Source organism: Astatotilapia calliptera, chromosome 12 (assembly GCF_900246225.1).
Source record: "Astatotilapia calliptera chromosome 12, fAstCal1.2, whole genome shotgun sequence".
Taxonomy (NCBI): Eukaryota; Metazoa; Chordata; class Actinopteri; order Cichliformes; family Cichlidae; genus Astatotilapia; species Astatotilapia calliptera.
In genome coordinates this window covers 14,278,362-14,304,553 of record NC_039313.1, presented here as the reverse complement: position 1 = coordinate 14,304,553, position 26,192 = coordinate 14,278,362, and the positions used below count along the sequence as shown (strand labels likewise).

The 26,192-nt window shown below is 39.1% G+C and overlaps 3 protein-coding genes across 4 annotated transcripts; 1 reads left to right on the top strand and 2 right to left on the bottom strand.

Annotated features, from left to right (window-relative positions):
- Positions 1-485: 485 nt before the first annotated feature.
- Positions 486-15,661, top strand: smarcad1a (SNF2 related chromatin remodeling ATPase with DExD box 1a). Of its 2 annotated transcripts, XM_026187671.1 has the most exons (23): positions 486-975; positions 1,572-1,710; positions 1,816-1,942; positions 5,457-5,526; positions 5,800-5,894; positions 6,129-6,230; positions 6,832-6,910; positions 7,034-7,692; positions 8,083-8,279; positions 9,300-9,390; positions 9,682-9,781; positions 10,042-10,101; positions 10,402-10,477; positions 10,624-10,759; positions 10,864-10,995; positions 11,401-11,496; positions 11,837-11,954; positions 12,077-12,192; positions 12,723-12,911; positions 13,010-13,128; positions 13,673-13,855; positions 14,048-14,157; positions 14,994-15,661. In XM_026187671.1, the coding sequence occupies exons 1-23, from the start codon at positions 870-872 to the stop codon at positions 15,053-15,055; spliced, it is 3,162 nt and encodes a 1,053-aa protein (XP_026043456.1). In that variant the 5' UTR covers positions 486-869; the 3' UTR covers positions 15,056-15,661. The 2 variants fall into 2 exon arrangements, with proteins under 2 accessions (XP_026043456.1, XP_026043457.1); XM_026187672.1 differs by lacking the exons at positions 486-975; positions 1,572-1,710; positions 1,816-1,942; ... (1 more) ...; positions 5,800-5,894; positions 6,129-6,230 and adding an exon at positions 6,718-6,740.
- A 63-nt stretch (positions 15,662-15,724) lies between these two features.
- On the bottom strand, positions 15,725-20,598 carry prf1.5 (perforin 1.5). The gene is made up of 5 exons (XM_026187673.1): positions 20,158-20,598; positions 19,652-19,927; positions 19,208-19,479; positions 18,867-19,008; positions 15,725-18,747 (listed from the first exon to the last, which is right to left on the bottom strand). Exons 2-5 carry the CDS (start codon positions 19,919-19,921, stop codon positions 17,860-17,862), a joined length of 1,572 nt encoding a protein of 523 aa, XP_026043458.1. The 5' UTR covers positions 19,922-19,927; positions 20,158-20,598; the 3' UTR covers positions 15,725-17,859.
- Positions 20,599-22,868: 2,270 nt separating this feature from the next.
- LOC113034218 (macrophage-expressed gene 1 protein-like) lies at positions 22,869-25,749 on the bottom strand. Its single transcript, XM_026188615.1, is given in 3 exon segments — positions 22,869-24,369; positions 24,372-24,888; positions 25,300-25,749. Coding segments are annotated over 3 exon segments (2,115 nt in total). The 3' UTR covers positions 22,869-23,221.
- Between the last annotated feature and the right edge of the window lie 443 nt (positions 25,750-26,192).

Below are 26,192 nucleotides of genomic sequence, written 5' to 3'. Positions count from 1 at the left end.
ATTATTATCATTATTGTTATCATCATTATTAATATTGCACCACGATTTACTTAGAATTGCTCATTGTCAACGCTCTGTAAAAACCGACGACCCCATTCTAAACAAATTTCATGGACTTGGCTAGTACCTGTAAATTGCATAGTAATTACAATTTAGAAAGACATGTCTGTATCTTTGTAATTAGCTCATACCCAGACAATTTAAAACAAAGTGCATATTGCAGTTAATGATCCATACATTCAAATGATATGGTTACCCACAAGTGCTACCGGGTGTGTAATTTTATACATCAGTGATTTCATAAGCGACGTCAACACTGCCGTGAAAATAATGAACCTCCTTCTCTTCTGCCCACTAGTGGAAAGGAAAACGCCGTGATACCTCACGGATGCATTCATATGTATTTATATTCGCGATGAGACGCTGACACTCATTACATTACCATTAGCCCTGTAAAACTCAATGTGAGCGAAAGCGGAAGTATGCTACAGAGTACCATCTTGACTTACCGATGAGTTTCCGCCCACTTCTTCCTCTTACCAATGAGCTGTGCCGGCTCGGATTCCTCCAGGGCCGAGGGAGTTCGCGGGAAACCGGGTATAGTAGGGATGCAGCATACATAACTCGGGAGTTTAACCGTTTTCTTTGTTACAAAACCCGTGTGACATTACCGATCAATTTTAAGCTAATGCCGTTAAAAACGGAGCAGTGACACAGCTTTCTTACCCTCTATGCTAATATCTGGTGCTAGTTAGCGGACTCACATCGTGCATCACGTTGTGCTTCGTACGGCTGAACAGGAAAAAAATACGGCTGAGTAGGAAGAGACAAAGAAGTGCCGCTGTCAGGCACATAAAGGACCTGGTAAAATGAGTCTCTTCAATTTAGACCGGTTCCGTTTTGATGAGAGGGCATGCAGCAAGGACCAGGTTAACGGGTCAAAAAGTCCAGAGTCTGAAAAGGAGAACAAACCAGGTAACCAGCAGCTACATGTAAAGGCTAGCTCTGCATTGCTGATAGCTAGATGTGTTGAAATGCTATCGTTAGCATGACCTGTATCACTTTAACAGCTCAGCATGGCTTCCCCCCGCAGCAGTATTGAGGTAGATATTTAGAAATAATTCTTTCAATCTATAGCTGGCCATTTACACAATCAAATATTACACCTACAGCATAAAAGACAACAATTGTTAAGCCATTTCAGAAATCCTATTAGAGATTTGAGGTGATGTCAGTCTAATCTTCATCTTTTAGCAGCATACAAACACTAAGCTCAGTATTATGATGATGTCTTGTGTACCAGGGTTCACAAGTCAACCATAATTTCAGGATTTGGTCCTTTTCATATCCACCTTCTTTAACTTCAAGTAGTTCCATGCATGTGGTTATGTTCCATGTTTTGCCAAGAAAAACGTAAAAGCAGACATGTGTCATACAATTTGTAGTATCACTGGTCTTCTTCACTGGTATTTTTCCTGCAAACATTAATTTTAATATATCGAATGAAATTTCTTTGTCTGCTGTTAGGAAAACATCTACCAACATGTTTCTGCTGTCTTTTTTCCCCCCAGCTCAGACAAAGCCTGTCAAAGCCCCACCAAAATCCGTCGCCCGAGGAGTTGTTTTTGAGGAAGTCTTTACTATTGATTTAGAGGAGGATGAAGTCATTTCTGAACCAAAAACCAAGATGTCGTTAACAAAAAACTCCAAGTGTGTATATGCTAAAATAACTAGTAATTATTTTTTTCCCCCCAAATGTATGCATTCATTCACTGATCCACTGCATATTTTAGAGTTGTTATCTTTCTTTTATAGCAAGCCTGCTGGTAAAGCATCCCAAATTGTAGTGCTGGATGATACGGATGTGGACAATGAATTGGATGACAAATTGAACAGACTAATGGAGATGTTTCCTGAGCTGACAAGACTGGATGCGCTGGAGGTGAGTTTCAATAAAGGTTTTGTATCTTTTAGGGATGCCACGATTAGTCAACTAGTCACGATTACGTCGACTATCAAAATCGTTGACGACTGATTTAATAGTCGACCTGTCGTTTGAAGCTTTGTAAGATCACAACAGACGCAGGAATAAGAAGTAGGATTTAAGAGTGTAATAACGGACTGAAACAGAAGATGGCAGCACTGCATGTACAAGGATACCAGCTGCTGTTAAACCCCGAAGAAGAAGAAGTAGCCCTGTCCCAGAATTCATAGCACAACCCAGCTCAGTTTCCAACAATGGCGGCAGCTAGTTAGTTTTAATATTACTCTTATTCTTTCTGGGTCACAAAATAAACATTTAATATATGTTCAGACAAGAATGTAGCTGTGTAAACCTCAAATATCTGCTCAGTTTATCAAGACAGCACTACTTCGGCAGTAACCGATTTACAGCACTAAATCGGTTTGGCTGAGATTAAAGTTAGTTTTTACACAGCTGAATAAATGTCAAGAAGACAACTGATTATCAGAAGTGTGAGATGCTCGAGAATATACTCCGGTGTCCCGTTATATTTTAGATAGCAAGGAGTTTATTAAACTTAGCTGAAACAATCAGCAAATTTCATGAAAATTTAATAAACTACCATCTTGTCTTTATTTTTAGTTAGGACATACCTTAAACACTTAAAGCTGTAAGCTAATGATAGTTATATAAGAGCAGATGCATGCTGGTTCAATTGACCCTGTGCACGAGAAAATGCTAACTTCCTGGTTTGAGACTGGATGTGGGGTTGTACATTTCCGGTAGCTTTACTTTGCGGTCAATCGCTACTGCGAAGATATACTCCAAAATCATGTCCAAAACGGAAAGATCGCGTTAAGTTACAAAGAGAAGAAGGTGGGAACACTCACCACTGTTGTGTCATAAAAAATCTAATGATCAATTTTGACGTTTAAAGAGTTTAGATCGATCAGTTGTTTACATCACTCAACACAAGCAGAACTGCATCACTGCAGCAGAAGACACATCGTCCACATTCAGAAGCACATCTCTGTATAGTGACTGGTCTTATGATTTAAACAGGCAAATGTTCAGCATTCAAACTACAGGGGAAGAATAGTCAAACCAGATGTTTCCCCCGTTATGTCAAGATCAGCTAGTCAAGTACACACATACACAGCATGTTAACAAACCGTGAAAAAAGCCACACAAAAATGAATGATTGCTGGTAACGGTTTTTATACATTAGTATTTACGAAGGGTATGTTGTGACTTACCTTAAAAATTACAGCGGTCCCTCACTATAACACGGTTCACATTTCACCTCGCTGTTTCGCAGATTTTTTAGTGCAAGTTTGCATGCTTATTTTTTTTACGTCACCTTGTGTCCTGCGTCCTGATCGCTGCAGACGATCTCCTCCGTGCCGTCTCTCCTGTACAGTACACAATCGCTGCATCGATCGCTAGCAGTGTGACTCTGAAGTGCAGTACTGTATGTCCACGAAATGTTTTGCACCGTCAAAAAATAAAATTGGCTACTTGATTTCACCTATGGCTGATTATTTTTAGAACATAACACCCACGATAAACGAGGGACAGCTGAGAAATATAACATTTTTAGAGCTGGGCGATATATCGAGTTTTTAAAAAATATCGATATATTTTTATACGAGATATAAGATGTGACAATATCCTTTATATCGATATAGTCTATGTTACGTTATAATTATACTTGTGGAGCCACAAGTTTGCCTCTCTTTCGTCCACTTTCGTCTTTACGCAACGTTACTCGGCCTCGCCTCTCCTTCACTGAACACAACTCCCCCTCCTCCCCCATCGCTTCACCTGCAGGAAGCGACAAGATGGACACGGCAAATCTCCGTTAACGAGTTACTGCGCATCGCCCCGTGCGTGGGGCTGGACGGCGTCAGTGTGTTAGCTAGCTAACCACGCTAACGAGCTAACCACGCTAACGCCATGCAGCCCAGAGGTGCTGCACGGACTAAAATCCTTTCATTTTCTCAAAAGTTGACAGCGCGCCTTATGTATGAATTCTGGTTGTGCTTGATGGCCGCGAACCGATTTTATGTGGAACACGGCGCTCAGCAATCTGTCAAAAAATGTTTTAGTACGACTTTGGTAAGCTACGGTGCTGCACCGCTTGATGGATTGTCGGAGCATTACGGCTGAGCCTCGCGGAGTGATACGTACTGTGCTTCAACGTAATATTACCCTGTGTATAAGGACCATAAATGGCACCTGTTAAGAGACGTGGTTGCGAAGCGGATTTAAAAACTCCAGGCTGTCAGTCACGCGGTACAAGTTGGGAACAGAGCAGCTGTGAAATCTGTCTTTGTTATTGTGCTCAGCGTCTTTTAGTTTACATTTTGACTGCACAATTGTGATCTTTTTGTTATGCACAAAAACAACATTGTTTTCTTTTATTTATGGAGCATTATTATTTAATAAATGCTCATAATTTAGTTTTGAGTAAATTTTATGTACATCTGCTCTATGTTAATAAAAGTGCCTGTGTGACATCTGGGACACAGCTTTGACTAAGAACTCTCTTTTTGTTCTTACTTTATGGCTTTAAAAAAATATATCGAGATATATATCTTATATCGCCATCCAGCTAAAAAATATCGAGATATGAATTTTGGGTCATATCGCCCAGCCCTAATTTGAATCCCTTTTCTCTTTTGCTCTGAGGTGCGGGGGAAAAAATATCGACAAGTCGATGAACATCATTTACAGATACAGTATATTGGGTAAATGCCCAAGACATCTATAGAAATGTAAATCGCCGCTTGATTCATTCATTTGCTTAACTTGTTTTGGACCGTAAACCAGGCGCGAATAGGACACCGGAAACAAAGCTCCCCACAGCAGTTTCCGCACCGGAAGTAGCATATGCTAAAGTGCACATAGTCAATAAGTTGTACGTGTTACGTCCAATGGATGCATGATCTGATTAGCCGACTAATCGCAAAATTAATTGGTGACTAGTCAACTATCAAAATAACCGTTTGTGGAAGCCCTAGTATCTTTATGCATTAATGCCAGTTGCCAAGTATAAAACATTAGGGGTGAATGGGCTTTTTTGTGCCAATAAGAGCTCAATGGTCTGTCCATTTCAGGCTACATATTTTTTTTTTTTTTTTTTTTTTTTTAGCTAATTCTTTGCTCAGTAAATAATCAGCCCACTAATGTTTACGATTGATTTTCTTTAACCCATGTTCATTTACTTTAGTTAAATTTGTGTGTGGCCTGTAAACTGCTAGCATTGAATATAACTTCTTCATAGAGAATACCTAAAATAAGTTCTATATTTTTTATGTTTGCTTTAGAAATTATTTAGTGTTTAAAAATCAGAACCAGCCTGCTGCCTGGTTTTTCAGCACCCTTCCCAAATGTAATATTTATAATGGTGATTGAAAACTGTATTTATATATTAGCCACTTCAAATGTAGTCACTGTTCATTAGAGATGATCCGTTCGGTTTTCCTTTCAGATCGTTGAAAGTACAAGCACACTGGATGGGGCTGTAGCTGCTTGCCTTTTAAAATATGGTGATAAAGAAGGTAAGTATTTATTTTACTTTTCATATTGAGGTTTATTTTATAACTTAAAGGGAAATCTTTAGTTCTACAAAGAATATACCAAATCTAAACCTATAGAGAGTAAGTAAGAGTAAAAAGAAAAAAAGAAGCAATTATTAGGTGTGAAAAATAATTATTCCAAATATATGAGCATGTTATTGTAAAAATAACATCCTCTTAAAGTGATTAAAGTAGATAGATCTGTTTCTTAATTAGTTAGATTTATTAGGAACACTGTCTGTTTTGTCCTCTCAGGCCCGAGTCAAAGCAGGAAGAGAAAGCAGGATGGAAGCAGCAGCTCTAAAGACAGTGTTGAGATTCAACCTAGCAAGAAGACAAAACCATCAGCGGTAAGCCTTCTAACTGTGTCTTAATAGTTTAAAATGGGAAGAATTGTGCATCTTTGCGACACTAATGGTGACTTCAGTCATGATACAGCATGAAAACAGTGTGCACAGAACACTGGGAATACTTTAATTTTCTTTTAAACAGAACAAAAGCGTGGTTTACAAGAACTGACTCCTGCTTTGTTTTGTTTTTTTGTAAATTAAAATGGTAATTTTATTGCATTTTTTAACGGACAGGCCTCTGATGAGGAAGAAAATGAGGACAAAGAGCCAAGCTGGGAGAAGCAGGCATCTATGGTCAGAAGACTGCAGAAGAAATTTCCTGACCAGGACAAGGAGGTGAGTGAGAGATGTCTTAAATTCACAATGTCGCAATTAACATTTCCACTGATGTAAAAAATATGTTACAAAAACTGTATAAAATGGCCTGCAACACTGCAGTAAAAAGTAAATGTGTCAATGTGCCACTTTAGTTCGGCTGGTGAGAAGGCAACCCTTGCTGTAGTGTCCTGGTTCAATTCCACCCTGGGAATTCCCCTTCTGGCTCTGCCTTCTTTTTTACATGCCACAGTCCTAGAAGGCCAACAAGTAAACTTAAAATATACATACAGTGCTTGACAAATTTATTAGACCATGACCAAGTGTATGGTTTTTACCACAGCTGCCTTCTACAATGGTCTATCCACCAGTATGTACAATGTCTTTAAGTGAAAGTTTTTGTTTAAAACAAGATTTCTAAAATGTTTGTTTTCATCCCCTAATAAATGTATTAAGCACCGTATAAAGGTGGAGAAGATGTAGTTGAACATTTACTGATGAGTTCAAAGAAAATTACATCGACACAAAATAGTAAGAAAAGGAAGTCGGTCAAAATTACAGCTGTTTCTGAAACAATGTTTTGTGTTAGTTTGACGACTGATCCGTAGTCTGTGTGTTGTAGGAGCTGAGGATGGTGCTGCAGGAACATGACTTTAATTTTGAAGATGCTCTGCAGGTTCTACAGATGTTCTCAGACACAGGTGCAAACACAACAGCTGTCATCTGAATATTTTCACTGTTTAACAAGCAGTTTATATGTACTTTCAATTTAATGTTGAAGTGCTTAACTGGTTCTGAAACCTCCGTTTGTTTTCTGATATTAGATAATACAAGTTTCAGCTCGCATGGGTCAGAAGGAAAGGTATCCAGCAAATCAAAGAAGAAAGACGAGTCAAAGAGAGAGCTGAGGCCCCGAAAAGACCAGAAAAATGCTGAAAAGAGGCAAGACCATGTCAGTGAAACGGAGGATGACAGTACAGATGATTCTGAAAATACAATGGACAGTGAAGATGATTCTGACTTGGAAGACAACGAAGACTCCAAAGAGAAAAGTGCCACTCTGTCTTCTTGGATTGTAAGAAAATCTGGTCCAGCGGCTTCATCATCCTCTGCCAACAAAACTACTACCTCTTCCTCGCTGAAGTCCTCTTCCTCTTTATCTGCTGCCCAGACTTTGTCCAGATTTGCCAGTGGAACCAGCATAGCTAAGAAGCAGGCGGCAGAGAGAAAGAGGAAGGCGCGTGCCTCCGATGAACATGTCAGTTCAGAGGGCGAAAACGACTATGAAGACCCAGTAAGCAGCGAGTTTGAGGATTCAGATGATGAGCTGGACTCTAAAGTAGGCTTGACAGAAGTGAAGAGGGAGATTCTTGCATTCTTCCAGGATGCATCACTAGACGAACTGTCACTAATGTCTGGGTGCTCCATTAAAAAGGCACAGAAAATTGTGGAACTGAGACCCTTTAAAAGCTGGAAAAGCTTGGTAAGAGGCCATGTGTTTCTAAACAAGAAGCATGAAACCACAAATAGATTTCCAGCAGATTATTTATGTTAAATAAAACAGTTTGATAGAGTTTTTGTCCAAAGAGGTATAAAAACAAAGGGCTGTATTCACAGTCTGAAATCATCTGACTGAATGCAACCTTTTGTTTATGCTGTATTGGCTTGTTCTGCAGATAACATGCTCTGTTCAGCACAATAGTTTTATCACAATAGTTTTCTTTTTCTCCACACCTCTATCATCAGAGGGTAAATATGCAAAGATGGATAAGATTTATCAGAATGTGTACAAATAGAGTAGTAATGACTCCTCTCTATATTTAGTCAGATTTATTTGTCATGCTAATTGTTGTTTGATGTTTTTCTCCTCCAGGTTGATGTTCTCAATAAGAACAATGGACTTTCAGAAGACTTGCTGGCGGGCTGCAGAGTCGTCCTCAAGGAGAGGAAGGTTGTCCTGGGGCTGATGAGCAAATGCGAGACGATTTCATCAAAAATGGTCAAACAAGTCACTCAAGTGATGGAGAAAGGGACAGGAACCATGAAACAGCCCACAGTGCTCAACACCCAGTGAGTACAGTGTAATTCTTGAAAACAGTTTGTGAACCATCTTAAATTTCTTAAGTTTTTGTGTAGTATGACCAACATCAGATTCTAATGCAAGGGTTCAAAGTAAATATTCTGAAACGTACTTCTAGAAATCAAAAGAAAACTGTCTCCGAGAGTTCAGGCTGTGTTAAAGAATAATGGGGAAATAATAGTTCAGTGGTGGTAGCATGTGGGCTGTTGTGGGGAGCTTCAGACTATCTGCAGAGAGTGTCTGTTGTCAAATTGGGGCAAGTGTCAAAAATATGTGGTATAGCCGGTCTGTGGGCCGCTCTTACATGTACTGCTATTGGTTCATCTGTCAGCCATGGGGAAGAATGAAGTTACAACATATAAAGAGCTGAAGTGAAACAGTGTTTAAAAAATTAAATGTCTCCACTGATGTCACTGTTTGTACTTTTCATGCTATATTTTTTTAATGGGTTTTTGTTTGCACAATTGTTGAATGTATCTCTATAAAAAGACGAAGGTCAGTTCAAGATATTTGTGCAAACTGTCGATTGTTTCAATAATTTGTAACCAAAAAAATTGAAATTTCGTAATAAAAAAAATCAGTTCTTTATTATAACAAGATTGTTAAAAATGTCTTTACAGAACTTTTAAAAAATATTTTGTAACTTGATAAAGGAGGCTTTCTGTTGTCATTTCAATGTATAAGACAAGCAAATGTGATACAAAAAACAAGCGAGTATGATGTGCAGAGTATTAGAAAGAAATGTCTGAATGTTTTTGCTACTGAGTGAAAGCTGAACGATCTTTAACTTAACTCTCCAATGTTGGAAGGAAAGTGCAGAATTTGCAAACAGTGTAGGAACCAATGTAGGAAGACTGAGGTGATTTGTGACCTCAGAATGAATTTGGCCATAACTGCTGTTATAACAGCTTTTCATCATTTCTCCATAAATTATGCATGCAGGGTGTGTTTGGGGGAAAAAAGACAGACCTAGTTCTTTTTCTCAGTCTGTAATTATTGTTGTTCTTCAGGTTCCAGCTGAAACCCTATCAGCTAATTGGGCTAAAGTGGCTGCTGCTTCTTCATGAACACAAATTGAGCGGTATCCTTGCTGATGAAATGGTGAGGCAATAAGCTTGGGACCTGTTGTTAAATGTTAAATCCGACATAAGTTTGTATAAGTTTGTTTTTTTCTTCCCAAAAAGTATAAATATGGATACTGAATTAAAGCAAATGTGTTGTTTTAGCCTAAAAATGGCAAGAGAGCACTGATTTGTGCAGTTGGTCAACATTTTGTTCTTAATATTGTTGAGAAACAACAGTGTTCAAACATAAGTGTTTGAACACTGTTGCTACTGTTCGTGTCTCATGTCTGATTGTATCGCTTTGTCTCTTTCACTGTCCAACCTGCAGGGTTTAGGGAAAACTATCCAGGCTATAGCATTTCTAGCTCAGCTGTACCAGAATGGTATTGAAGGGCCTCACCTCATCACTGTGCCTTCTTCTACACTGGGTAATGAACTCCACATGTCACGCGCTTTGCCACTTCACTTTATACCGTGTAATCTTTCAGCTTGAATAATAGTCCACATAGATAGATACTTTATTGAAATTATAACTTGAAAATTGAAACAGAACAATATACACACAGATTTTTATCTTCATTAACATTTATGGTACAAACTTCAATATTTCTATCTGAATCTTTTTATTTACATAAAACCTAAAGAAATGACAATTTCTGACCTGTGTTGTTTTCAATTTGTCTTGTAGATAATTGGGTCAGAGAGATGAAACTCTGGTGTCCAGATCTCAAAGTTCTCGTCTATTATGGTAAGGTTATAGTTAATTAAGTGTTGCTAGAAAATTAACTGAAACAGTTTTAGGAACTCGAGAATTTGTGTTCTGTGGAGCATGATGTTCACATGTAAATATGCATAATCTGTGGTGATTGTTAGAAGTTTAGCTGGATGCCACATGTCTGCTGTGTGCACTTGCACAATTAAAAAAGTTTTTTTTTAAATTGTGCATTTGATTTTTGCTTCAGAATGTTTGTATCTGACCTTGCTTAAAAATCTAATTTCCTCAGTTTGTAAACAAAGCATTGTGTTTGTGTTCCTTTATTCTGTATAGGATCTATAGAAGATCGTCGCTACCTCAAACATGACATCCTGAATGGAGATGTTGACTTCAATGTCATTGTGACCACGTAAGCAAACACAGATCACTCATCATTTTAGCAAACATGCTACCAGGAGATCGAATTAGTGCAGTGAAGAATGAGCTCCTGGAGGAAACGATAGAAACTTTTCACTCATACCTTTGCTTTTATTTCATTTGTTTGTTTCTTTACAGTTATAACTTGGCAATAGGAAACGACAGCGACCGCAGCCTGTTTCGTAAGCTGCGGCTGATATATGCCATTTTTGATGAAGGCCACATGCTGAAGAACATGAACTCTTTGCGCTATCGGCATCTTATGGCTATTAATGTAAGCTGACCTCTGTGTAGTCTTTTTTTTTTTTTTTTTTAACACCACTGTGGTTTTTCTTTGTTGCGCCTAACGGGGTTCGGTTTCTGTCTGGTTCCCTGTAGGCAGAGCATCGCTTGCTGCTGACAGGAACTCCGTTACAGAACAACCTCTTAGAGCTGATGTCTCTTCTGAACTTCATCATGCCATCTATGTTCTCCAGCTCCACTACCCAGCTCTCAAAAATGTTTTCTATGGTAAGTGTCTGTCAAGTCGATTTTGTTTTGACAGAAGTGGGGTTTTTTGTACTTTTTAAGCACTAAATAACTCCAGAATTACAAGAAAATGCAACTCCTTTCTCTTTCTGTTAAACTGTAGTCGGTCATGTCTTCTCTTATTAAATAAGAATTTGAGTGATTAAAACAGCTCAAATACCAAAACAGGTGCTGCATCAAGGAACAGGGTTTGAATATAAACTTGAGCCTCTGAAATTAACTGATTATTCATTGTCCCCTGGTTTTCACTTTAATTACAGACAAATGTCATGATCTTTTGTTTCACAGGTTAAAACAGTGCAAGAAGAACATGCAAAATCTGTTTAGTAGTAGCGTGTTCTGTTGTTCTGTCTCCTGACTCAAATTGCTTGTTACATTGCATGTTAGAAATCACATGAAGAGCAGAGTCGTTTCGAGAGGGATCGTATTTCTCAGGCCAAACTCATCATGAAACCTTTCATCCTCCGACGGATCAAGAGCGAGGTCAGTTAATCTGAGAAAGTTGCACATTTGTACTGTACAAGTATTATGAGAATTTCAAGTATTTGGAATGAAAGCCTGCATTACAGCTTTCGTTTTTTTTGCCCAAGATGTGTGAAACTCTTAATAGTAATGAACTTCAAGTAATAATCGAGTTAGAATTAAATAAATATTCATACACTTTCTATGAAAATCCTTCTTGTCTGGAGTTGATCTTATTTAAATGACTATTGGGCTAAAAGATAAGCTTCCAGGAAAAACTAACAAACCGTTTTAATCATACACATTTACAGGGATTATATGTACTAATTAACTAATGGTGCTCCTTTTCCCCCCCCCCAAGGTCCTTCAGCAGCTTCCAGCAAAGGAAGAGACTGTGGAGTTCTGCTCAATGAGTGAGAAGCAGCGGGGTCTGTACCAGAACCTCTTTCAAAAACTCAAATCCACCACGAATGGCGAAAGTAAGCCCCACATTAAATGAACTGGGTGGAATTAGAGCTCTTTAGTATAACTCGGGATACTATTTTACAGTAATATAGAACAATGTTTGATTAATAATTCTTGACATGCATCTTCTCTTCAGAGCGAGAGTTGTGTAATGTGATGATGCAGCTGAGGAAGATGGCCAACCACCCTCTGCTTCATAGACAGTACTACACCACTGAAAAACTAAAAGCCATGAGCAAGCTTATGCTCAAGGTGAGGATACTCCCCGACAACCACTGTTTGTGTTCTTTATTGTGTTTTGTTTGTCTTGTTGGCTGAATTATCGATTAGCTCATGCTAAGACAGTGAGCCCTCCGTCCACATTTCCGAAGAATCACTACTATGTTCTGGAGGACTCCTTGTTTTTGCACACAGTGATCACCTAATAAGTCTTTGCTGATAGTGTTCAAGTTCAATGTCACTTTTGGTGGTTTTCAAGGGAATTTGATTCTCATTAGTTCAATACAACCAATGACATGAAAACATCACTTTCTCTGCTTCACACATTACAACAACCTTTGAATCTTGAAGTTATTGACATTCTGGTTTTTCATTCTGTTATCCAGAAACGTCTTCAAGTTGTGATATTTAGCTTGCAGATTTGGCTCACAACACCAAACATTTAGATTTCTTTGCCATCATCATGTTTTTGGATCCTGGTACGCTGTTGACTAGCTGAATGCTGGACTTTGATTTAGTACATTTTCACACGTTTTGGGTCGTCTCTTTTTCTCTCTCCTCAGGAGCCAACACACTATGATGCAGATCCTGTTCTGATACAGGAGGACATGGAGGTGATGTCAGATTTTGAGCTGAATCGTCTGTGCCAGCAGTACTCCACTATCAGCTCCTACCAGCTTGAAAATGATCTCCTGCTTGACTCTGGAAAATTCCACCACCTTACAAAGCTGCTGGCCTCACTTAAAGAGAAGGTAGATAGAAATATACCGAACCATTTCGTTCTACGTTTTTGATTTTTGGAGCACAGGTTTAAGATTTTTTACAGCACAACCTTCCTGTCGTCATACAGGGGGACCGAGTGGTATTATTCAGTCAGTTCACCATGATGCTTGATATTGTGGAAGTGCTGCTGAAACATCTTATGCATCGTTACATCAGACTGGATGGATCCACACCCATAGCGGACAGGTGGGTTTCAAATATTGAAATAAGATCATTGTAGCTAACAAGGCATCAAGCATTTGATGTTATTAGGTCTAAATCTTTTCCTTTAAAATTATTTATTGGACTTCATTCTTGCGGTTCTCAGTCATATAGGTCATGCTTATCTAAGGAGCTTGGAAAGAAAAGCGACTAGACTTCTTTAAACTTCTTTTGAGTCACTTTTTTCCCCCAAGCTCCTTAGATTCTAGTTATATTCTATGTTCTGCAAACCAGTAGAATAAAATTGTAACATGATTTAAATTTAATATCTAAAAGGTCACGTTGTGCACATGTGGATGTCTATACAGACACTTTGACTGGAACTTCAACAACATCAGATATTACATTACAGTAAAGGCACCTTAAATCCTGCAGAAGTGTTTGTTAAAGTTTAAGCTGTTTGAAAAGTTTAGCACATCTGTTATTCTAGCTGTTGCATCAGGTAAAAATGTGTCAAAATGGAACCAATGTCTGTTCAATTCAGCTTGTACCCACCTGTAGCTGTTAAATGGTTTTCTTTCTCCTTCAGGATTGTGTTGATTGATGAGTTCAACACAGACCCTGACATATTTGTGTTCCTGCTGTCAACCCGTGCTGGCGGCCTCGGCATAAACCTGACCTCAGCTAACGTTGTGATTCTACATGACATCGACTGCAATCCCTACAATGACAAACAAGCAGAGGATAGGTGTCACCGTGTGGGCCAGACCAGGTTAGATGGAATCTGTGTACAATCCTAGATATATTTTACCCAACAATGTCTTGTGATTGTGCCTTATCATGTCAGTTACTGGGCAGAAAAGCGTTTTGCAATATCAATGCAGGTTCTGTTGGGAGGAAATTCTGTGGTTAGTATGGTTGCACACATGCAGTGTGTAGTGATGGATCTACTTCTCTGTATCAGAACTGTACAGGTGATTAAGCTGATCAGTAAGGACACTATAGAGGACTGCATCCTGCAACTGGGCAACAAGAAACTAAAGCTGGAGCAGGACATGATCTCATCTGAACAAAGTAAGGAGATATTTAAAGATATGTGCTGTACCTATTTTCACCGAAGGTTTCTCTAGTAGATAAATTCAATTAGATAAATGCATTTGTTTCGGTTTTTAAAATAAACATGAAAAAAATACTCAAAACATAAAAAAACAGTAGTGAGGATTTCATTAAGAAGTTCTAGCCTTTAAGGCCCAAAGTGTGCTTCTGTTCTTTTAAACATGGTCAGCTGCTTTCACAATAAACTCCTGCAAATTTTGTACGAGTACCAAATTTGTCAGAGAGATTATTGCCCCTCACTCACGTCTGTGCTCTGCAAGCAGACACTTTGAATTTTTATTTTAGCAAGTAATACTTACTGGCCATCTGACACTTCTCTTTCTCTGTGTGAGCACCCGAATCGATACTCTATTTTGCTTCTTTCTGTCTTTGAGTGACATTTTTAAACACCACAGCCGCTATCTTTAGCTTATGTGTACGACATATTTTTTTCAGATAAAGGTTGCAAGCCTCTGACTGCAGTGTCTACATCTGTAAATATTTGCTTTTGATTTCTGCTAAAACTCCAGCTGACTTTAAAACTGGGTCCACGTTTTATGGGGTTTTTCTGTTTGGAAAGTGCATGAATTCCAGGAGCAGTTATTGGATTAACCTGATTCTATTGTGGAAAATGTGGGAAATTGATTAACATTATTAGGCAGGTGAAGTGCAAACAATGAGGATTGAGAAGATAATCACAGGAAAATGTAGATATTTTTTGCAGTGTGTACCCTGCCTTTTGTTAACTGGAATAGGGTTAGCTAAGTTGGTTAGGATAATGCAAAAATAATGCTAACAAATGATTTGTCCTTTAGGTGATGAGGGGACCATACCTGAGGATATGGCATCTTTGATCAAAGCCTCACTGGGACTGTGATACACAAATATGTGAAACTTGAAACTGTACAAATGCATTTGTATGGAGTCTCCTGAGATTTCGGGAAGACTTGAGTATTCTGACTGAGCTAACACCATTGTGTCTGTACTTGAGAACTGCTGTAAACCATAAACTGCCATGCAAACACTGAAATCCAATAGATCAGATTTACAGTGTGACATGGCAGCTGTGCCTAAAACAGTTTTTACATACGCACAGTTTTTGCTCTCACTTTGACTACACGACCAGTATAAACTGCATTTTAGCCTCTGCATTTTGTAAGTGTACCAAGCAGTAAAAACTTGAAAGAGTGATTTTTAAATCTTTAGTAATAAAAAAGTATTTAAAGTACACTATCACACTGGTCTGACAGAATTAAAGTGTCGTTTAAGTTTAAACATATGCAGTGTTGCACTGCTCCCATTCAGATAAAAGTAACATGGTGGTAAGGAGAATGATGCTTACTTGCCAAACTTTGATACAGGAAATATTTTAAAATCTAGGACTTAAAGAAAAAGGTTCGAGCATGGAGAATGGTGGATATATTTTTACCCGCCGTTCCATACAGTGTTTACGTGTTCAGAGAAATACAGTTCACATAGCAAGTATACTGAAAATGTTGTTCACATTAAATTCCTCTACCATTTCTGATTTAAAATTTGTGGCTGCATCACATGCATATGGACTCTGTCAGTGTTAAGTGTAATGTCTTACATTTCATCCTGTTGTCATCTTCTAATTACATATTTAGGAAAGGCAGACTGCATCAAGCATACAGATATTTTAATTCTTATCCTGGTATGTAAGAAAAAACCTATGGTGCTTGAATTTCTTTCATAGCTGTTTCTACTCCTTTAATTATCGTGCCGAGAGAAGACTTTTCGATTTAAGGAAGCAGCTGCCGCATTCGTGTACTGTATAAGTAGATAATGTGTTGTTATTGTAAAAGTGTTACTGTAAAAGCTTTTACTAAGTCATGTGTATGTTTGTTTGTTTTTTTTAGTTTCTTGTTAAAACTGAATAATAAATATTGGAATAATTGTTTGTGTGGTGTCTATAACAGTGCACCAGTAGAGGGAGCCAATGACAATTTTTTTTAACTATTATTATCAGAGATTACAAAGATCCTCCCAAAGGCCAGAGTTGGTAACGGTCTGTAGTAGTATACATTGCTGAACTATAATTACATTTCCAATTTTTCATTTGGAGAAACTGTAAAGGATTCTTTGATTAATCTAATGAAAGAGTGCCAAAATAATCACAGCGCAATAATATAAGAACTTATTAATAAACTGAAATTGGGAGGTCTGATATTTTTTCAGAAAATAATTGTTTGTATAAGTGCGTATTGTTACCTTGTTGCTGATGTAGACAGTTCCAACAGGCTTAAGAAAAGTCAAGGGTACTTAAAAATGAAACTGGTAATGTCTTGATTCAATTGTTTTTTTAATTTTGGTTTATACAAAAATGCTGCTGACATGTATATAGAAGACTAACAACAAGTAGGCTATCAAAATGTATCAATACAATATAATGTACAATGGCACACTTTATCATTCATTATATATGTATATCATTAGAATGCATTCATGTCAGATTAAAAAATTAGGAAAAAATTGTTCCTGTAAAAATGTGCTCAAATACCATTTTGGTGCACATTTTACCAAGTTGTTCTATCATATAGGCAAATCACAAGAAGGACTTAATGTCTTGGAAAACAGAACCACCAAATGATTATATAGAGTACTGTGCAAAAGTCTTGAGCCATATCTAATTCCTTTTTGTTTCCAAGAGTTTATTGTAATTTTTAAAGTGTCTTTGTTTTTATTTGATCACTCATTTAAAGTCCAGTCCTTGTACCTTGTACCATGCAGCACTGACCCATGGCTTATTCAAGCATAATAAAAAGCACCTATTCCAGTACTGTCTATGCACAGATAGCTCGGCAAAGAAACAGTTTTAAGTTAAAAACGGTTAAAACTTGACATATTTCAGCATGGTGTTCAGCGTGTCCTTAAAAATAGGAGGACTTAAATATGTCAAAGACCATAGATGGTATCTGAGAGAGAAATCTGTTTTTCCAGTTTATCTATCGACCAGTCACTGAAGCATCATCAGAAATGGTCTTAAGAGAAAAATGGCTGTCGAGGAGTGTTCAAGTAAGGGAAAGATAAAAGGCTGGGGCGTGGTCAATTACACAAGAACTGGACTGAAAATTAAAAGCAACAGGTCTTAACAGCCACAGCCATTGTAAGACATGGTTGAAACTGTCTTGGTTTGGGGCTGCATTGGAACCAGTGGTTTTGGGAATCATCTGAATGGCCACAGCTTCATTTTTCAGCATGACAATATTCTATCCATGAATGCAGTAAAAGAATGCATGGATAGAAAAACACAAACGCTCAATCATAGATCAGAATCTGAACGTCAGCATTATTGTAGCAGTCTGGGGATCATCTTGACAGAGAACAAAGCAAAAAGTAGCCAACATACAAAGTACAGCATTGGAATGTCCTTCAAGAAGCCTGGAGATCTACTTCTGAAGGCTACTTAAAAAAAATGACAAGAAAGCTTGTCTAACAGAATTCAGTCTGTGTTGAAGACTACAGCTGGTCATACCAAATATTGACTTTTAAGCTCATTACAAATGTACAAACCCTTATTTTGTCTTAGATTTTTTTTTTTTAATAAATGTTGATCTTGTAATGTTTGTTGCTGCACCTATTTCCTGTTTTCATAGCAAAATATGGAGAAACAAAGAAATGAGGTACAGACTTTTGCACTACTGTAAATCCATACCTAATCTACTCAGCATTGGGGGAGTATCGTCCACACCTATATCCTGTCAAGTGAGCATCACAGTTGATTCTGTAGGTAAAATAGAGAACTCCTTTGCGCAGCTGACAGCTTAAGGAATGAATTCCTCGCTCTGGAAACACAATACACCTCCCTGCAATATCATTGTAAAGCACATCCCTATCCCAGACTTCAAACCTCAACTCCTGACCCAGTTCCACTGAGCCAAAGTCATAGGTGGCATTCCATATCGGGTCATTGTCATCCATCACCGTGTCAGTCTCTTCATATATGCCATTGTAGAAGATCTTCACATAGGCATCTGTTTTCGTGAAGGTGTCTGCCCTCAGGCCTGCAGCTCTGTGAATCTCCAGTTGGAGAGTTCCTCTACCAGCCCTTAAAGGGCAGCAGTTATGGTCCAGGTTGGGAGTCGGTGAGCAGTTCTTGAAACCAAGTTGGTCTTCCTTCAGCTGGTTCTCTTTTATGTACTCTGAGACAGTCCTTATCAGATTAGCGCTGATTTGTGAATCCTCCACCAAGTGATGCAGAGGGAAGATGGCATAAGAAACCACATCGGGGTTTTCATGAAGGCTGTTCATCCAGCTGTGGTAGGCTTCAGATGGGTCCTGCTGGTAGAGGATGTCAGGGAAGTACCTCTCTCCTCCAGTAACCTCAATCTTATGGGTCATGAAGCCTTGGTAAAAGCCCATGCTCATGTTGCCTTTAAATAGGCTGTCACACCTGTTGGAGAAAGATACATTGGCTGGGAGGAAACCCAATGCCATACGGAGTTCAACGTTCAGGCAGTTTTTGATCTCTGCCTCTGAAAAGCCCTTCAGGGTGGCCAGGCAGGTCCTGAAGGCAGTGATTCGCCTCACCTTACCACCGAGCTGGACCTAACACAAAACAGTAATAGAATGCATTATAACATCACCATTATTTTGCACCCGAAATGCTTTCCACAGCCTACATATTGCAGCATTAAACCCCTGTGTATCCAACAAGTTTCACTGACCTGGTGTATATAGTGTGTTCCATAAGTGTCTATTAGACGTCTGTATAGGGCTCTGTTCTGGCTTGTGTTTAAACTCTGTGGGAGTCTCTTGAGATGCTTTGTGAACTCTGCACTCAGCGGTGGATGATCAGCCAGCCTGTAGCTGCAAAAACAAAAGGCATGTGGAGTTCAATCATGAAACAACAGCAACTGAACCTTGCTTTTCTGTAAGAGGGACGATAAGCAGCTCAGTCCACTGAGTCCAACAATTCCAAAAGTAAACATTTCTCTCACATTGTAATCAAGGTCATCCTTTCAATTGTAACACATACAACTGAAAGGATGAGCCTGTGTTGCTTTACCTGTAATAGGTGCAACTGATTTCATGAATGGCAAAAGTGGCTTTGTCCACACTGTGCTGCGAACGTGCAAACTTTGCCAAATCTGAGCGGCTTCCTCCCAGAACTGCCTTTCCAATGTTGTCAAGGCTCAAACCCAAATCCCAGTTGTTGTTAACCAGCGAGTTGGAGCTGCGCAGCAGGGAGTCCACAGAGTGGTGAAGTGCACTGGAAAGCTGCTTAGAGCAGCGGCTGAAGGGACGCCAGTCAAGCACTGAAGCTGGGAGTCTCTGAATCTGTGGAGCAGATGAAAGGCAGGAAGTGGAGCGGGATGCAGGTGGTGGAGGAAAATATAGGAAGTTGAGGGGGAGGAAAAATGCAGGAAAGTACAGAAAAAAACAGGGTGAAGGAATGAACTTGAGGCTGATAAAGAGTGTGAAGGTTAAGTAGTAGGTTTCATGTTTTCACCTCTCCTTTTTGGAATCGGTTCGGACACAGTGTGCAGGTGTGGTTGTCAGCTAGGTGGGCTTTGACATTGATGACATATGCTCCTGTCCGACGCATCCGCACCACGTCAAAGCCTTCTCCAGCCAGATTGTGGCCTGGTACAAAAGGAGCTTTCTCACACTGGGACCCTGTGCCACTCTGACAGGCCTGGACACTGCAGTCTTCCAGCATAATTGGCAACGCCAACATAAACAGGAAAATGTGTCTCTGCTGGTATCCTCCTGCACACATGGTTACCTAAAGGTACAGTGAGGGATAAAAAAGGGAGTCAGTGGATATTAATGGTTACTGTGTATAAGCACATTTTTGTAACTGAGTTATTTTCCTTTGAAATAAAGAAAATGTCATTTTTTTTATTGATGTAAATGCAGATGAGCTTCTAATCCTCTTAAATATATAAGCTGTAATCAGGCCACAGATATTTTGTTAAAGCTGAGAATGTGCACATTGGTGGCATACATTCTTACCTTGTCCTAGCTTTCTTTGTCCTCTACGTTTCGTTGTTGTCCAGTATTTTTTCCACAGCCAAAATAAATCTCTTGATTTTAAGTCCCCCTCCTTATTTGCACCGTTGATTGCACAGCTCGCTGTGAACAATGGAACCTCAAGCTGACGTCTCGATCCTGCTGGAAATAAAATCACGGTTGGACGAGCCTTAGCGTTGCTGAGAGGTTGTGCTGGAAGCCTGCTGCGTGCACACTTTGGTCTATCATCTGCCTTTTAAAAAAAACATGGAGGGAGTTGCCTGGCTATGCTGCTCTCTCCCTCTCTGTCTCTCTCCCTCTCTACCCCAAGGCCTTCCCAATTTCCTCAGCATGAGCGGGTTTGTTTTTATTCTCAAGACCCAGTTCTGTAAATCCCTCACAGCCCTGTATGTCTGTGCACGTGCATGTGCATTTGTGGGGGAGGGAAATTTTGTGTAGTCACGAGAGAAAAGATGAACAGTGGTCTGAGCAGTCTTTACGGGAAATGGGCGTGTATTTATGTATGTTTGTACATGTGAGTGTACAGTGCACGGGTGTATGTCTGCTGGACTGAATCTGTGCTTTCGTTCACATAATGTCTGAGCTGGCCTGTCTGTGTGCTGATAACCTTACCAAAACCATGAGCTCAGCTTTGCCACTGTCTATTTCTGGATGTGGGTGGCGTGTTTGTGGTTTTTTCTCAGTGAGGACAAAGGAGAGAAACATGTCTTTATGCAAAAGGTTTCATTCAGTGTAAGAGGTATTCAGTTCATATTTGAATAAAGAATATTTTGTGTGGTGCCACAGATTTATGCAAGTTTTCCTAGTGTAAGTTCCCTTCACTGTTAAAATTTTGTTCTTTACACTATACAAACTATAAAGCAGGTATACTATAAAGTTCCAGTTAAATATGCTTTGTATCAGGTCAAAGATCTAGCACAAATTCATTTGTTGTATCATGAAAAAAATTCATACACACCCTGATCTAGGTAAGTCTTTTGTGAGGGCTGTTTCTTTGCTGACCATGACAAAGTATAAAGTAAAACTGAATTAAATGTTTTATTTGAGGCAAATGTACAAGCAAGATCTGACCTTGATCTCTCTAATAATCCTGTGTTTGTTTTAATGTCGGCCTTCACTGATTACCCCGTCCCAGATTCACATGAACTCTGGCCCACAAGCACTTGAATTGTGATGGACACTGCTGTGTATATAAGATTTTTATCTTTCATGTTGTTTTAGTGAAGCACTGAGGTCCGTGGGAGCACTGCACTTTCAAGTTCCTGTGTATGAGCTGTACATATGTTTTGACAATAAAGCTGACTTTGACTTTGACTAATGTTAATGACTGATTAAAAATGGTTTGGAGTGGGAGTTGTGAACCTTGTTTGCCTTCTAAAGGGAGTCTACATGGTTAGAGAAATACCATTAATCAATACAATGATAAAATAAAGACTGATCCATATAATGTCTGCTATGCTCTAGTGAACTTTCAGAGTCACACCAGTTTTTATAGTAGGCCTTAGAGACAGAAAGTATCAACATTTAAAAAAAAAAAAACATGTGATACTTTAGATTTGTACTCCAAAAGATTGATTTTGTTCATCTGGACGTAACGTTTTCAGTGGGACAAACATTTTGTCACTAATTCAGCTGAGACTCGAGAATTCATGAATCTCAGCTGACTGCAGGTTTCCCCAACCTTGAAAAAAAGTGCATTTGCACAATGAAACTAGCACCCGAATGAACAATGGGCTGTGAGGTGAGTTCCTTGATCATTAATGTGCAAATTCTCATGACCATTGATCAACAACTACTGATCAAAGTGGTGCTAGTTTCAGTCATTGTGCAATGTACTGTTTATAAGGTAGTCAGCTGAGGGTGAAGAAGTCACTTGGATGAGTGATGAAACATTTCTCCCACTGAAAACACTACGTCCAGATGAACAGAATAAACTATATGGGAACCAGGTATTTGTCCAATTAGGCTCGTTAAACTCTAGTTTCTGTTTGCTTGTGTCCACTTTTGGCTCCTTCTCCCGCACTCAACCACAGGGTGCTATATAATACAGCTGTAGCATAATATTTGCCTATGAAAATCATTAGGACCTGTCAAAACATGTCCAGTTGCAAGTAAATCAAACCTCCATTGAGTTAATGAGAAAGACACATCTGCTAGTTCTTCTTGCTGGAGGACAGCAAGAAGAATTTAGACACTCTCAAAGCTCATGTTCCCTCTGCTAAAATTGAAACAGCATCCTCCAAAAGAAGTTGCCCGGTTTTGTGCCAAGGTAGGTATCCCCAACAGAAAAATTTCCCCTGCATCAGGAGCACGCAGCAGCTGTCTAAATCATGGACAAATAGTATCTCACATTCTTGGTTTTTAGTTCACAAACACTTCTTAAAATAACTTATTACTCCAGACATTTTTGAGGTTTTAGCTCTTAATACAGTAAAGTTAGGATACAAATAATTATCAGGCAATTATTTGTATCCTGTGTGGTGCCACAGATTTATGTCTACAGTAGCTTTTGACAATTACTGTAGACAAGGCTTAGAGTTAGACCAGTCTAGTTCTTACTTAAGTCGACTTTAAAAAACCATCTCATAGATCTTAGTAACTGGTCCATGATGCAAACAGCATCTAAATACAAAAATAATGATATACTTTGTATTTAGACATTGTGAAATTACAAATAAAGTGTTCTTCGTTTATGAATTATACACGGTTTATTGCAAGCAGTGTGAAAATCATACACAAAGTTCTTTTATTGGAGCAAAAATTGAATTAATATAAAACATGGCATGTGCATATTGACCTCAAGGGGGAGCCGTTGGGCTTAATGTTAACTTTGAAAATCTCTTCACCTTCTTTTTTAAAAAAAGAGTCAAAACATTTTTCCAGAGCTATAGTATAACAGTATAAAGTTCTCGAGTACAAAACACAAAAAAACAAACTGAAAAGGCTGATCCAAAATAAAAGCTCTTAACATTTTTCAGTGCTGTAAGAAGCATAACAACCAATAGAGTCACATTACTATAATCTTTGTATCTAGTTGATCAAGGTATTACGTTCTTATTACATCTTGTTGTGTATCCATTTCAGCCTCTTCAGGTATTTTCTCATAACCTCTCATAGTTCTAAACCCTGACATCCTCCTCCTTCTTTTCACCAAGAAAACTGCCACTATGGCCACCAGCAGTATCATACCGATCACCCCAAAAGCTACACCTGCCTTTTCGCCACTAGACATCTGATTCAGTTTAGGATGAAGATTTTGAATAAATTCCTTGATTTCTTCTGGTTTGGCAAGTTTCCACGTCTTGGTCTGGCCCACTCTCACCCAGCTGTTTTCTCCTTCAGTCATCACCATCACTGTGTTGGTGGCTTGCATGCTGATAAGTGGAGGTTTGGTGAACGGAGGCAGATCGATGGGATTCAGCTCCCCACCTGTGAACAGTCCAGACTGAACACAGTAGAGGATTTCACAGCCATCACTGATTGCAGCAAGGTGCTGACTAAACTTGGGAGGGCACCTGCGTTGACTCCTTGCCAGTGGGTTGGTTGACTGACAGCTGAAGAGACCTCCGAATGGTACTGAGAATCTGGTACCTGTCTCATAGTCATTACTCATACAGATTACCTCACCATCTGAGAGGAACTTTAGCGGAATAAAGTTTGGAGGACAGCTTTTGCTTTTCGTGAGGGGGTTTGGGAGATTGGGGTTGTAAATACCTCCAAACAGATACCCTGAATTTTCTGGAGCCCTTCCATTTACGGAGCACCAGTAGGTGTTGATGCGAGCAGAGCGAACATAGGTGTTGTCCCGACACCAATGATCATAACAAGTTGACATGTCAAAAAACCCACAATCATAGCTACGTGTATAACATTCATTCTTTGTTTCAGTGACATGTCTCACCTCTGATCTGAGTAAAGTTGGTGAGTAAGGTGGACGACAGGAGAAGTCACCTGTATCTGGGTTTTTCTGGGCCAGGGCATCACAAAGGGGATCTGCATCTGAGCTGAGTTTTACACACTCTTGGTAGACACCACCAAAACTAAGATTTGTAGCGGGACCTTCACAGGAATTATCATCCATGTTAGCCTGGAAGTTGAAGTTCTTGGAGTTGACATCAACACACCCAGGGCGAGTATTGATCTTGTAGTAGCGCTCTACAGCCTGACGGACTTTAAGAGCAACTTTTCCAATCGGTGTGGCAGATCAGTGAGAGTGTTGGTGTTTATGAAATAGTGCAGAGGAAATCCTGAGCGATCGATGGCAACGAGGTTGTTTCTGGTACTTTCCTGCCACTTCTGTAGAGTTATGCCAGGATAGAAAGTTGTGCCTCCGTGGCTTTGAATGAGGGAGTACTGAATATTGGATTGATATGTTTGAAGTGATGAGCTCTGTTGGGCACTTTGACTGCTAATGTCAAACTTTAGTTTATCAAAGAAGTTTAATCCAGCCTGTGCTTTCACAGAGGAGCTTTGTGACTGGCTGTCTGACACATATGAGGAACGGAGATAGTCCTCCTGCACCAAAGCAGCCCCAGCATCCACAGTAGTGATGACATGAGTCCCATAGTCCAGCACCATCATCTCTGAGAGATAGTCTGCATTTTTCGTCTGGTTGTTTTCAATCGCTTCAGCGATGTCTCTGACTTGCTGAACAAATCGTGTGTCCAGAGTGAAGTCTGGATAAGCCTTAACTGTGTAGAGGAAGTTACGAACCTTTGAAAGAGAGGATTACAATATTATTATTTCTAACTGCAGTATTTTTTTATCATTAATATATAATTAATTTTCCATATGCCATATGTTTTTGAATAAATCTTGAATGTCATAATTAATTTCTTCCTAACACAAAAAATATTTTTAGCATTCATTGGTTTAAAGAGACTAATAAAGAAAAAATATGTAATGCCATTTATCATATTTTAGCAACTAAATTTTAAAGACAGAGTACTTCTTACGCAAAAAAATGTTTAAAAGTGCTTTAATGAAGAAGTACCCCAACTTATGAAGCGCCTTGAGGCGACTTTTGTTGTGATTTGGCGCTATATAAATAAAATTGAATTGAATTGAATTAAACTGTGGCACTTGTGTTTTATTTTACACTAAAACATCTGAAGATAAACTTACCTGCACTCTGGCTGTGGTTGAAGAGTCTCTGACCTGATGGGTTTTCATTCTCTTGTTCTCACTAGAAAATTTGCCATTCAGCAGCTTGAGGAAGGACATGTCTGCATTAATGCTTTCAGAGGTTGAGCTTTTCTACTCAAGCCAGGACCTGATGATCTCTGAGCTGGTCTCCACACCTGTCTCTTTGTGAGGGATGACAAAAACTTCATCTGGGGTAAGGTAGAGCCCATCCTCAGTAGTCTGGCACTGGAAGTAGCTGAGGTTCATAACTCGACCCATGTCCATGTTCCGGAGGTTGTCCCATCCTCCACCTGGCAGCACCTCCAGTGCTGTGATGGAGAGGTTGGTAGAAGCACGGCATTGTCTGAGCCAGTTTGTTGGACGGCTCACAGGTACTGAAGAGCAGAAATGAAAGAAAAAGATCACCAGGGGTGCTGCTGCAGCTTTCATGATGACTGTCAACTTGAGCACCAGCACCACTGCATATATACAGCTTTAGCCAAGTCCCTCCTACTCTTATCATATACTTGCCTTACTGTATCATATTACAGACATCTTTTTCAACTAATATCTGTAGGTTGAAGTTTTGTGTTCATTCCCATTTCTGCAATAGTTTTTTTTTTTTTACCCCAGAAACCATTCTTGTACACCTGAAACTTTTGCATATTCCTGCACAGTTTTATGTTATATAATTTTTTGATTATTATTGTTTTTATGCTTTGACTGTTTCTCAATCAAAGCATATTCAAAGTGTATAGTGTTCTAAAATTAACTCCAGAGAACCTGCCCGTACAGTAAGACAGTCTTTATCTTAAAAATATTAACAGACAGACACCTTAAGGTAGAGTCTTTGTCGTCCTCATGTAAAAGAGCAGATGAAAACAATCTTTTAA

Bases quoted from the DNA above. Each gene is read 5' to 3' on its own strand.
- smarcad1a (XM_026187671.1), top strand. From the start codon at position 870: ATGAGTCTCTTCAATTTAGACCGGTTCCGTTTTGATGAGAGGGCATGC. The intron at 10,996-11,400 runs GTAAGTGTCTGT...ATTGCATGTTAG, and splicing joins TCTCAAAAATGTTTTCTATG to AAATCACATGAAGAGCAGAG. The intron at 11,955-12,076 runs GTAAGCCCCACA...TCTTCTCTTCAG, and splicing joins ATCCACCACGAATGGCGAAA to AGCGAGAGTTGTGTAATGTG.
- prf1.5 (XM_026187673.1), bottom strand. From the start codon at position 19,921: ATGTGTGCAGGAGGATACCAGCAGAGACACATTTTCCTGTTTATGTTG. The intron at 19,009-19,207 runs GTAAAGCAACAC...TTGTTTTTGCAG, and splicing joins ATCAGTTGCACCTATTACAG to CTACAGGCTGGCTGATCATC. The intron at 18,748-18,866 runs GTCAGTGAAACT...GTTTTGTGTTAG, and splicing joins GAACACACTATATACACCAG to GTCCAGCTCGGTGGTAAGGT.